The 13,969-nt window shown below is 46.5% G+C and overlaps 1 protein-coding gene across 1 annotated transcript; it reads right to left on the reverse strand.

The window, feature by feature from the left end:
* Positions 1-6: 6 nt before the first annotated feature.
* Positions 7-10,595, reverse strand: PTCHD3 (patched domain containing 3; the record flags this gene model as incomplete). The annotated part of the gene is made up of 4 exons (XM_026646242.1): positions 9,753-10,595; positions 8,582-8,703; positions 1,627-1,772; positions 7-1,039 (listed from the first exon to the last, which is right to left on the reverse strand). Coding segments are annotated over exons 1-4 (2,144 nt in total), but the record flags the coding sequence as incomplete, so codon positions are not given.
* Between the last annotated feature and the right edge of the window lie 3,374 nt (positions 10,596-13,969).

Raw genomic sequence — 13,969 nt, forward strand, 5'->3', positions numbered from 1 at the left:
ATATACTGATCATAGTATATAAATGAGGGGTGATATACCATTAATGGGATCTTACAGTCCTTGGCTAGGTCTCTTAATTGGTGCAAAAGGTTTTTCTCATCAACTGCAGTAGTAACGTTCACTGTTTGAATGAAAAAACGTGAGGCTGCTATTTCCTTATAGCGAATATCAATGTCCCATTCAAACACTGGAAATAATTTATATAGTTCAGATAAATTACCCATGAAAAACGCCTTAGTATCTATATTCAGTGAACCAATTCTAGCAACATTCTCATACATTCGTAGCCATGACTCTGACAGATTCTTGTCCACGTAGGAGTTATTTTCTAAAGACTCCATACAGTTCTCAATGTCATTACGAATGGAAAGATTCCAATAAAGTACATTTTCTGTGATAGTGACCATAATCCTAGGACCGTACTCTGAGAAATATTCATCTTCCCAGTCATAGTACTGAATAACATAAGAATCGTCACTAGCCAGATTTCGCAGGTCTATACCTTCCTTCACCTGAGTACACCCATAAATACTAGTAGCCAGGAACCCTCCATACAGCAACACCACAAACACTTTGGTCCAAATCTTTGTAAGGAAAGGACCATAATATTTCCTAAAGAATTTGTTCATTGGATGTTCACCTTCTCCCCCAGAAGATTTATCAGAAAAGCCTGCTATACAGCACATGTTGTACAAGTAGGAGCGATGAGGCTGAACAATGTCCTTCACTTTTGTGAAAATTAACCAGTGTCTGTTGCCTTCTTCCCTTTTACCATTTAAAGCAAGGACAGCTCCTACGAATGTGATGTTGTATATATAGCAGAAGATGAAAGCAGTTCCTGTGTAGAGACAAAAGGACTTCACAGACTGAAAGGAAGTTATCATCCCTATGTAGAAGGCTAAAACATCAGTGAGAGTGGTGATTGTGATAGACACTGCTGCCTCTGCATAAGTTTCAGCCATCCGCTTTTCAACGTTATTTTTAGGATTAGTCTGTTCCCAGGAGGAGATCATAATGAACATGTCATCAACACCAACCCCTACAAAAGGGAAAAGGTGAATAGCTTATTGTACATACCATCAATATCAATTCTAATGGAAAATAGCAAAATTGCAAAACAAGCAATGACTTAAGCTGAGCAATATTCGCACTAAGTGAAGTTATGGACCCACAGAAAATAAATGCCATCCATCCCCTCCATATGCAAGGTAATGTATTACATTTTCCCATGGTGAGATCTCTTTAGGTGAGGTCTCTCTTTCTCTCTCACCACATTTCTCTGAAAGAGAAAGCACGCCTGGGATAATGAGGTAGATCCCTCATCCATGCTATGGAAAATACAGAACTGCTTTTGGGAGCATGGACCCACCTTCAACCTCACACTAAGCTGAATGGCCCCCTGCTGCTGTACCTCCTGCTATAAACCATTACAAGTGAGCCCTTATTTTGCACATTCTGCAATGCTGAATAACAGAATGGATAAACACCTGGAAAATGACTATCGTACCCAGTGGTCTTAACTTGTAATTGTGCTGATCCCTGATTCATGCCATGTAACAATAATCTCCCACTAGGCACATTTTGCATTTCCATTTTTTCCATCAAGCCCAATTTCTTTTCACTTACCCAATATAAGAAATGGTGCACTTGCTACAGTCATGTCAAATGGTGCCCCACAGAACAGCAACAGTCCAAAGCTGCTTAGCACAGCTAACCCAGAAGACAGCACTCCAAAGACTGCAACCCACACTTTATTTCGTACACAGTCAACCCTGGAAAATTATGTACAAAGCATCTTGTTAAGCTTTTAAATGCTGTGGTTTTATATTATATACTTATATTATAAATAATATAAAATATGCAATGGCATACAAAATCCTTATAATACATAAATTATAATTACCATGTTTTGCAAAAGCAACTTTGGTTACATGATTCTCATTAATACTTTAATGAGAGTGTCAGGTATTAACATTTTAAAGTCCTTCCGATTAAACTGCACAACCAGTGACTCAGTGTAGGTGCATGAGTTTAACTGACAGCAGAATTGTTGTAGCTCTCTATTCCCCCATCATATAACAATGAGTAAAAAGAAAGCAATATGATGCCACCTATTGGGAAGCAAAGAGTTGTGAAACTCTGCCCTGATTATGTAAACCGCAGTTTTCTTTGACTCCTAGGCTCCTTGCCTGAGACGTGTGGAGTCCTTTCTCCTGTTCTCTCCCTCCTTCTGCCTCTCTCTCACTATCTTGCAGAACACTAAGGAAAAAGAGAAGATAAGAAAAAGGAAAGGAAATGACCAGAAGCAAGAAACCCGAGGGCTCTCTTCCAGACTGGAGAGAAAGGATGAAAGGCAGGGCTCTGAGCTCTGCTGCCGAGCACCTGTGTTTTGCGGGGAGGGAAAGGCTCAACTGGGGCAGCCATTCAATTGGACATTATGACTCCCACCTCTGAGGTGGATGCCAGCATGTTTTGTCTTTGCCTCTCCTATGAGCAACAAGTGGGCTCCCCTGATAGGAGTACGTTTGGCTGTAGAACAGTGCCTGTCTGACAGATTGATATGAGCACCCTGCCTGGGCCTGAAGTCCAGCTTCACAGCTTACACAGCTCTGTGATAGCTTCTCTACTCTGCACAGAGTTCAGAGGTCTCCCAGCTGGTCCCATGCTGGTGAGTCCAAATTTGACAAACTTTATCGGTAGGTAATAATTTTTCTTTTGGCCTCGTCATTTAGTACATTGCTTGGAAAAGGAAACTATGCAAGTTATGTTGGGAATGTATATCTTAGTTTGGTGTGAAATACATTATTTTAGTGCATCTGTGTCCTTCATAAATGAAAACACAAGGCTTGATGTGGCAAGGTCCTGAGGATTGTGAATCCCCCCACTAAATTCAGCAGGAGTAAAGAAAACTCCATCTCTAGCTACAGAATCCCTTGATACTATGCCCGTCAAGGCAGTATCTAAGCATCTTGCAAGAGATGCCCACTGTCTTTCAGAATCAACCACTCTAAAAGATGCTATGAAAATGTCCTGCTGATCATTTGCACATGACGAGTGCATGGCTATGTGAACCGTTTCTTTAAAGCTGTCACAGAAAACCAGGCAGGAAAGGGTTGGGGAAAGTTGTAGATAGAAACTCTACAGTGAAGCAGAGAGGGACAGAGTCGCTTTAGTGAGAACGTTGTTTTCCTTATTCGAATCGAGTTTTTTCTGCTGAGGGGACAGCATCTTCTGTGATTCCTTACATTTGTCACATGACATAGTGTTAGACATTGACTAATTTTGGACATAAAAGGAAAGGAAAATGCCAAAGTTCCTTCTCTCCCCAAGTTTTTCAGTCCGGTACCTACATGGAATGGCCTGAGTGGAAGGAGCATATCACAAGATTCTGAGACATAAAGATGCTTACCACAGGGAACAGCAATGCCCAGGGAAGTTCAGGAGGCATGAAGCTGTAAATGTTTATAAATGGATTAAAAACTCCCTGACAGCTCACAAAATGTAATTGCAATTGGGAACTCATCATCAAGCAGGTGTGTGTCCAATAACAAGAAGACGGGGGATCACAACACCAGCCAAAAGTGATCATTTGGGCAAGCGATCCCATCATGCTGAGTACCTAGGCAGGGTGAGTGTGCCCATGCAAAGGAGATCAGCTCCTGAAGTCCTCTTCTACAGCTCATCACTAGGTGTCAGGGGAGAGCACATTCAGACTCTCCTTACATTTTTAACGAGCATCATCAGCATGGAAGCATGTCCTCTGGAATGGTGGCCGAAGCACAAAGGGGCATACGAATGTTTAGCATATCTGGCACATAAATACCTTGCAATACCGGCTAAACAACTGCCATGAGAACGCCTGTTCTCACTTTCAGGTGACATTGTAAATAGGAAGCAGGCAGCATTATCTCCCGTAAATGTAAACAAACTTGTTTGTTTTAGCGATTGGCTGAACAGGAAGTTGGACTGAGTGGACTTGTAGGATCAAGGTTTACATTGTTTTGATTTGAGTGCAGTTATGTAACAAAAAAAATCTACATTTGTAAGTTTCACTTTCATGATAAAGAGATTGCACTACAGTACTTGTATGTGATGAATTGAAAAATAGTATTTATTTTATTTTTACAGTGAAAATATTTGTAATAAAAATAATAATATAAAGTGAGCACTGTACACTTTGTATTCTGTGTGGTAATAGAAACCACTATATTTGAAAATGTAGAAAACCATCAAAAATATTTAATAAATTTCAATTGTTATTCTATTGTTTAACAGTGCTATTAATCATGATTAATTTTTTTAATTGCGGTTAATTTTTTTGAGTTAACCGTGTGAGTTAACTGCGATTAATCGACAGCCCTAAGAAAAAGTAATAAGGATATGGGAATGTGTCTACGGAAGCAAAGAAGTCAGGGAAATATCCTAAGCAAGAGAGAGTGCCTATTTTCTGCGATCTCTTTTCAAAGACAGCATTCATGAACAGGCTTTGATCTCAAAATTTACAATATTATTGTTAAATTTAAAACTGATTCAGAAGCAGAAGAAACCTTTATTTGTGAAGAGACTTTTAACAAGATAAGTTCTACTCTGAAGTTGGACCAGCAGAAGTTACTGTGCTCAAGAAATGGAAAAACCTCTGAAATATTAAAGAGTAATATTTATAAATGAGCTGCATTTTGCTGTGATTTATTTTAGGAATGTAAGTATGGACATGGAATCTTCCTTTTGTGCTCACCAAAAGACTGATCGCATGATGGATTTCTGAAAACTGTATGTGTTCAAAAATCTTTCAAAAATCAAAAAGGCAGAGTTAAACAATATACTGTTCAGCCATTTAAATACAGGCTAAAACACAAGAAAAATAGCCCTGTAATAAAAGTTGATTTAAATAATGCAAATAAAGAAAAGTCAATTAGGGCTAAATTATTCATTCCTCAATAGTCGGTAGACCCACGAATGGAAGTTCTTAACTGGGGACAGAGGCCAATTAGTCCTAATTTTGTCATTTTTAGTCTGACTACTTTAAAGACTAACTTTAAAATGGTTTGTGTTTTTAATTTGTGTAGGGATAGTTATGAAATTAAAGAATTAAAGTTAGCTTAAGTTTGGTTAAGAAAATAATATATTTGCTTTATGATTTGAGGTTAGTAAGGCTAAGGCCCCAATCAACAAGTAAAAGAAGGCTTTGAGAATGATGATTTATAAGACTAGAATGTAGTGTGGGACGGATGTATGCTTCAAAAAGTAACTATAAAATAAAGCGCTGCAGTAACAAGACTGTGACACCCTGGCACCCCAATATTCACCACTATCAAGTAATTAGGATATGTTCTGTACAAAATATGCCTTGTGAGATATCATTCTAAAATTCTTGATCTGCTAGACATTAATATCTCATTGGATTGTATGTGCTATCGTCGTATGTCAAGTTATGAAGTTTGGCTATGTATGTGTTACTGAAACATGTTGTGAGGTTGAAAACTCCCACAAGCAGCCTTTCAGGTACAACAGTCAAAAGGCCAAACCATGTTACTGGCTTATTGAGGAAATGCACACGAGCACAAGGATTACCCCAGGAACTGTGTACAATAGAAACCTCTCAGAGATAGCACTATACAATGGGAACTGTTTGACCAGGTCACAGCAAAAGAGCTTTCCAGCAAGTGGGAAGAAGATATAAAAGGGGGACAATGACATCATGAGGCTATCTCATTCCCCCTACAACAACACACCTGGAAAGACTGAGGAACAAAGACTGAACTGTAGGAAGTGATGGTCCCAGGCTAGAGGGATTTCTAGTCTGTGAATGAAAACCTGGGGAAGCCAAGGCAGCTTGTGCCTTAAGAATCTGCCAGCCTGATTATCACTCAAGGTGTGAATTTCCTAATTCATATCCTACCTATCTAGTGTGTTAAGCTCAATTTGCAATTTTGTTTATTTGCTAGGTAATCTGCTTTGATCTGTTTGCTACCTCGTATAATCACTTAAAATCTATCCTTTGTAGTTAATAAACTTGTTTTGTTTTATCTAAACCCAGTTTGTGCAATTCATAATGGGGGAGGAGGAAGCTGTGCATATTTCCCTCCACATTGAGGGAGAGGGCGAACTTCATAAGCTTACGCTGTATAGTTTACTATGCTGTGCAAGATGGTCTAATTTTGCATTTATCCTCCAGAGGGCTGGGCCATTTCCTAGCTCAGTCTTCCCATGCAGAGCTCATTGCAGTCTCTGTGTGAGTCTTCAGCTGGGGTGTGTCCCTACGTGTGTGTGTGTCTGTGTGTGTGTGTGTGTGTGTGTGTGCGGGAGGAGGCTGGAGAGCCTGGCTCAGCAAAACAGTGTAAGGGAGCCCAGGCTGGTGGAGCAGGTGGGCTCAGTGAAGCCCTAGTACATCAGGTGGCACCCTGGATGGAGGGGTCCAACCCATCACAAATGCAAATAAAAGAAAGGCCATGGTGGAATAAGGATAAACTGCTTCAAACTGAGTTTTTGCTAATTCTAGCAAATTAGCTGAAGGATATAAAGAGAGCCATGAACCTGGAGAATCTTTACCAGATCCAGCCCAATCATGCAGGGGCAAAGCAGAATGAAAGGACAGTTCTTTGGTCTGGTCCATCTGAAAGTATAGTTGATCATATAATTATGGATGCATGTTACTGCATTGGATGTAGTAAATTACTTATGGTCTAGGCCTGGAGTGGGCAAACGTTTTGGCCCGAGGGCCACATCGGGGAATAGAAATTGTATGGCGGGCCATGAATGCTCACAAAATTGGGGTTGGGGTGCGGAAGAGGGTGCAGGCTCTGGGGTGGGGCTGGGGATGAGGAGTTTGGGTTGTAGGAGGGTGCGCCGACCTGGGATTGATGGGTTTGGAGAGTGGGAGGGGGATCAGGGCTGGGGCAGGGGTTTGGGGCATGAGGAGAGGCTCAGGCAGTGCAGGCTCCGAGCGGTGTTTACCTCAAGCGGCTCCTGGAAGCAGTGGCACGTCCCTTCTCTGACTCCTATGCGGAGGTGCGGCCAGGTGGCTCTGCATGCTGCCCCATCCGTAGGCACTGCCCATACAGCTCCCATTGGAGCGCGTAGGAGCTGAAGCGGGGCCATGCCGCAGCTTCCAGAGGCCGCGAGATGCGGCCCCGACCCCGCACCCCGGCGGGAGCGCCGAAGCGGGGCTGAGTCATGTGGTCCCCAGACCCAGCGCCCCGGCTGGAGTGCCGGAGCAGGGCCGAGCCACGTGGTGCAGCTCGCAGGCCGTCTTAAAACGGCTCACGGGCCGGATCCTGCCTGCGGGCCATAGTTTTCCCACCCCTGGTCTAGGCTTTTTAGATGTGTTGAAATCAATTTCATAGGTACCATTTGGCCTTTGGATTTAATAAAGGAATTTATGGTTAAGTTAATTCCAACACAGGGACAGTTAGAAGACTAAACCTTTCCTAATTTAGCTTTTATTGAAAATGGAGAACACATTCTTGTATTGTTGGAACGATTCATTTTCTAGTTTTTGTTTTACATGAAATGTTGGTGTATTGAATCCTAAAACCAAACAAACAGGTTCTATAGGTTTCACAAACAAACCTGGAAGAAGAGATTTTCCTATCCCTAGAAAAAAACAGAAAATTCAGCAAAACATGAAACTCAGCAAAATGCACACATTCATATTACAGCTTTTTCTTGAACATTTCATACCTATTTTTCTTTGTTTTGTAAAAATGTTTTCTTCAATTCAAGGATAACATAATGAAAGGTTGATCCCACATAGGCCAAAACTAGAGCTGCATAGGTGCAGGAAGGGAAGCTTTTCACCTTGGAACCTGGTAGCCCAGGATCCTCATTTTGGTCATTGACAACTGCCTTGAATCCATATTTTCAGATACTCCTGCAATGGAGCAGGCATAACTAGTTATATAGGAAATAGTCCCTCACACCCTTGATGGAGGACAGGATCAGCTGTAAGGAAGCCTATGAAAGCGTACACACCCCTTATTTTTCCACTTTCACTTTTTTGTCCTGTGTAAGTGTGCAAACATAGGTACATAGAAAGCATTGCCTCGTCCACATACCTATGGTGGCCTTTTGCACACCTGCTGTGGTGGCCATGCCCCTCTGTTACTGCTACTACAGGATTGGTCCATCTGTGCTAAATTACTTCAGTAATAACATTTTGATTTACTGCATCTGCTTTTCAGTACCAGATTTGCATCAAGTCACGTTTCTCTCCTTAAAAATATAGATATGGGCATGTTCGAGCAAATCCTTACTCATGTGAGTAGTTCTCACTCGGGCAAGATGTCTGACTATGCTACAGCTACTCGCATGAGTAAGACCTTAAGGCTCACCTACCATTTTTGTATCAATATTAATAGTCATACACTTTAACTATTAGGAGTAGACCCCCAACCAAGGACTAGGGCTCTGTTTTACTAGGCAAGAGAGCCGTTGTCTCAAATTACAAACTCTTATTTTTCAGCTGGAAAAGAAGAGTTTGTAATTCAAGTAAAAGGTAATTTAAATAAAATATAAAATATATAAAGGATATGGAAAAGTAAAGAAAAATAAAAGATTATTTACTTAGAAGAAAAGAGCTTACCTTAAACAAGAAATAATGGAAAAGGTTATAGTTAGAAAGTATGTTATGGAAAACAGGGGGATCACTTTCCTGGTATTTCCTTCAAACTCTTCCTGTCTGGATATTGAGGTAAAGTAAGCCACCTGCCATTAAAAAAAATATAACAGGTGAAATAACATTTGTCACTGCTCTTGTATTGTATGCCTGTGTTTAAAACAGTATAGGAATAAGGTTCAAAGAGTCTATTTTAATATCTTCATTATGATTTTAGCTGTAATTAGCGATGTCAGCCATAGCTAAAATTACCTATTCAGAATAGAAAGAAATTAGCACACAGTTAAGCACACAGCCCAAGAGAAGATGAATGACGGTGAGCAAAGCATTTGGTTGAAATAGTTTGGACCTAGGCCTGCAATCTTTATTCAGGCAAAATTTCCATTGAACTAAATGCTAGTTTCACCCTCCGCCTTTACACTCGTCAAAGAAAAGAACAGACTGAATTAAAGCATGCCACTTTTTCAGGGTTTTTTTTAAGAGGGAAACTGGTCTGGGTCCAATTGTACAGGTACATCCTCTAACACTTTGAAATCAACAGAAAGAATGAGGTGCACTAGGAATGCAGGATCAGGTTAGCAAACTAAATTTTAGCTTAAACATACTAGAATGATGCTATTTCCCACACTGTACCACAGTTCAGGGTGTGTCAGCGATGGTGTTGTAAAGGTCTCATCCTGTCTGCTAACCACCCTCAGTCTCCATGACATCACTGAGCATTGAAACTGGTTAGCAGCACATTTCAGGAGGTGCCTTCACTTGAGGGGACCGATGGAGGAAAGCGGGACCCCTCCCCGCCCCAAGAACCGCACAGTGTCTGTGGCCCGATCCTACACTTTCTGAAGTCCTGAGGGAAAAACCCCTTTAGCTTCAGTGCCAGCAGCGTCTGGCCTTAAACCGAACGCAAGGCGAGGGAACGTTCCAACCTAGCCAAGGGCAGGTGCAGCACAAGCGGCCCCTCCCTTGGGCATTTCAGCGCCTTTCCTCTCATTCCGGATCCGGGTTTGGGTGCCGGGTTCGGGAACAGAGCCCGGCGCTCCGGCTCTCCCGCCCCCGAAGCGGGGAGGCTAGAGCAGGAGGATCCCGCTGCACACCCCGGGGAGGGCTCCGTACCCCAGGGGGCTGCTCGGCGCTGTACCTGGACAGAGGTGAGATTTAAAGCCTCCAGCTCAGCCGGGATGCGCTTGAGGAAGTTTTCCAGCCACTGCAAACTCCTCTCTCGGTCCGCGGCTTCGTCTTCTCTCAGGTAATAAACCAGCCTCAGGGCTTTGGCTGCCTGCACCCGGGAGGCGCCCGCTCCGCGAGCCAGCTGAACGCCTCCTAAGAAGGTGCCCATGAAAACGCTGCTCCCGAACACGGGGTACGTGAGCTGCGGGAGGAGGGTCTCTAGCCGGGCCGGCTCCCCCTGCACTGCAGCCAGGAGCGGGTTGGGGCTGCCGCAGGACCCATTGCTCCGGACGCACAGGTCCGGGTAGGAGAGTTGGGTGCCTGGGTCCCCCCCGGGAACAGCGAGGCTCTGCACCGCCCCGTCCAGCCGCAGGAGCTCCCCGAAGGCTCCCGCCGTCAGGATGTTGTTGCCTGAGGCGGAGACCGCGATGAGGGAGGCGAAGGCGCCCTCTGTGAGCAGCCTCTGGCCGGAGAAGCGCTCGGAGTCGCGGGTCGGGAAATGCTCCTGGTCAAAGCGTCTCTCGCTCTTGGCGGGCCCCCCGAGCGGCGTGAACTGCCCCTCGATGTCATTGGCTTGTCTCTGCGGCAAGAAGAGGAAGCCCGCGCCGAGGCTGCCCGAGAGCAGCAGCGGGAGCAGCAGGAAGGGCCACGGGTGGGCGCCTATCAGCCCCCCGAGCCGGCCGAAACGCCGGCTGAGAAACAGGGCAAAGTTGTCGTGCGGGGGGATGGTCGGTTCGGGGCCGGGACCTGGTTCTGGGTCCAACTCAGAGCCCATCTGCCCGCTGCCCCGCCTCTGCTGCTCCTTGGGCCCCATGTCCTGTCCGCTGACCCCGGCTCCTGGCTTCCTGCGCCCCCTGGCTGCTCCTGGCCCCGCTCCCTGCCCCGGCGCTAACGGTTCAGGGAAGGGGGCGCGGGGGGCTACCCTCATCTGCACTTCGCTAGCTGCCTAAGGCCGCCGCGTGGGAGAGGAAAGAATTGTCTCTGAGGGTATGTCTACACTACAGGATTAATCCGAATTTAGATAATTCGAATTTGGGAAACAGGTTGTATAAATTCGATTGTGCGCGGCCACACTAAGCACCTTAATTCGGTTTTAAACCACATTAATTCGGTGGTGTGCGGCCACACTACCCCATTAACTTAAACACAGTAATTCGGTGGTGTGCGTCCACACTAACCCTAATTCGAATTAACAAAATCGATTTAGGCTCTACTCCGTTCGTCGAGGTGGAGTACAGAAATCGATTTAAAGGGCCCTTTAATTCGAATTAACTGGCTCTGTAGTGTGGACGGGTGAAGGGTTAATTCGGATTAACGCTGCTAAATCCGAATTAATCCCGTAGTGTAGACCAGGCCTAAGGGTATGTCTACACTACGAGAGTAGTTCGATTTTAGTTAAATCGAATATGTGCAATCGATATTAGAAAGTCGAACGTGTGTGTCTACACTCAGGACAGTAATTCGACTTTGTCAGTCCACACTACCAGGGAAAGCGTCGACATTGGAAGCAGTGCACTGTGGGCAGCTATCCCACAGTTCCCGCAGTCCCCGCTGCCCAGTGGAATTCTGGGTCGAGCCCCCAATGGCTTCTGGGTAAAAAATTGTGGCGAGGGTGCTTTTGGGTAACTGTCGTCATCCGTCAGTCACTACCGCCCTGCCTCCCTCCCTGAAAGCGCCGGCGGGAAATCAGTTCGCGCACTTTTTGATCAGTGACAGCGCGGACGCCACAGCACTGCGATCATGGATCCCGCTGCGACCATCGCTGCAGTTGTGGCCGTTCTCAACGCCTCGCACCTTATCATCCACCTTTCCCACAGGCAGATGCAGAGAAATCAGGCGAGGAGGCTACAGCACCGCCGTGAGGGCCTGAAGTCGGAGAGTAGCACAGAGCTGTCAGAAACCACGAGCCCCAGCGCCCAGTACATCATGGTGGCAATGGGGCATGTGGATTTTGTTGAACGGCGATTCTGGGCCCGGGAAACAAGCACGGACTGGTGGGACCGCATAGTGCTTCAGGTCTGGGATGAATCCCAGTGGCTGCGAAACTTTCGCATGCGGAAGGGGACTTTCCTCGAACTTTGTGAGTTGCTGTCCCCTGCCCTGAAGCGCAAGGACACCCGCATGCGAGCAGCCCTCACTGTCCAGAAGCGAGTGGCCATAGCCCTCTGGAAGCTTGCAACGCCGGACAGCTACCGGTCAGTCGCGAACCACTTTGGCGTGGGCAAATCTACCGTGGGGGTTGTTGTCCTGCAAGTAGCCAAGGCAATCGTCAAGGTACTGCTGTCAAAGGTAGTGACCCTGGGAAACGCGCAGGCCATCATAGATGGCTTCGCCGCGATGGGATTCCCAAACTGCGGTGGGGCTATAGATGGGACTCACATCCCTATCCTGGGACCGGGCCACCAGGCCAGCCAGTACATCAATAGAAAGGGCTACTTTTCAATGGTGCTGCAAGCACTGGTGGACCATCGGGGACGGTTTACAAACATCTACGTCGGATGGCCGGGCAAGGTTCATGACGCTCGCGTGTTCAGGAACTCTGGTCTGTTTAGACGGCTGCAGGAAGGTATTTACTTCCCGACCACAAGATAACTGTTGGGGATGTGGAGATGCCTACAGTGATCCTCGGGGACCCAGCCTACCCGCTAATGCCCTGGCTCATGAAGCCCTATACTGGCGCCCTGGACACAGAAAAAGAACTGTTCAACTACCGGCTGAGCAAGTGCAGAATGGTGGTGGAGTGTGTTTTTGGCCGTCTCAAGGGGAGATGGAGAAGCTTACTCACTCGCTGTGATCTCAGCGAAACCAATATCCCCATCGTTATTGCAGCTTGCTGTGTGCTCCACAATCTGTGTGAGAGCAAGGGGGAGACCTTTATGGCGGGGTGGGAGGTTGAGGCAAATAGCCTGGCTGCTGATTACGCCCAGCCAGACAGCCGGGCGATTAGAAGAGCCCAGCGGGACGCGCTGTGCATCCGGGAGGCTTTGAAAGCCAGTTTCAAGGCTGAGCAGGGTACCCATTGACTTTTAAGTTTGTGGACACAGAAGCTGAACTTGCCCCCGTTTCTTTACCCAGTTGCCGTCGACTATCCTCTCCAATTACATACCCCCTTCACCCCCTTCCCAAAAAATAAAATCTGTTCTGTTTTGTTCATGGACACCGTTGTCTTTATTACTGTTTTCACGGGAATGTTTTAAACCTGGGACGCAGACTGTGGCGGGGAGCGGGTTTAGGGTTGTGATGCAAATGATGCTTCTAAACTCCAGGAATGACAGGCTCCGCGATGGTGGACTGGTTGTTTCAACGGAGCCTGCCAGCCCTCCTGGCCGGGACTGCGTGTATGTGTCGGCTATGTGACTGTCTTGCAGGGGGAGGAGGGTTACAGATCCCCTGCTGCGCGGCTCTGTGATCCAGGGTAAGGACCGCTGCATAAGATCTGTAACTGCCCTCCCCCGCCACCAAGTCACAGAGCAACACCACCGCCCCCACCACACAGAACATGAAAACCACCTCCCAGACTGACCAGGATAACTAGTCACTGCACTGTATATGTGCCCTGCTGCTGCACCTGCCCCCTGCTAAAGGTGACTGTCCTGTCCAATGACCAAGCCCCTTCCCCCCCCCTTCAGACAGACTCCCCTCCAAAAGAAGAGGATGGAAACAGAAATGAACAGAAACGTATTCTTTATTAACAACCGCACATGGAACGGGGGGGTGAAACTTGGACGGGGTCTTGTGTGAGGCGGGTAGGAAAGGACTTTTCAAATTTTGGGGAATGAGAGCCTTCTAGTGGTAGAGCAGTCCGCAGGGGTGGAGTGAAATTTTTCCCGGCCCCTTCCACCCCTCCGTGTTTGGACTTTGGGTGAGGGGGGTATGGGACTTGGTGGCGGGGCAGGGCAGTTACAGAGCGACTGCAGCGGGGCTCTCTCCTCCTGCCTCCGGTCCTGCAGAACATCCACAAGGCGGCGGAGCGTGTCCGTTTGCTCCCTCATTAGTCCAAGCAGCGTTTGAGTAGCCTGCCTGTCCTCCTGTCGCCACCTCTCCTCCCGTTCAATGTTTGCCCGGTGCATTTGGGACAAGTTCTCCCTCCACTGTGTCTGCTGGGCTGCCTGTGCTCGGGAGCATTCCATTAGTTCAGCAAACATGTCTTCCCGTGTCCTCTTCTTCCTCCTCCTAATGTGCGCTAGC

Source organism: Terrapene carolina, unplaced genomic scaffold (assembly GCF_002925995.2).
Source record: "Terrapene carolina triunguis isolate 2854851 unplaced genomic scaffold, T_m_triunguis-2.0 Scaffold34518, whole genome shotgun sequence".
In the NCBI taxonomy this organism is placed as follows: Eukaryota; Metazoa; Chordata; order Testudines; family Emydidae; genus Terrapene; species Terrapene triunguis.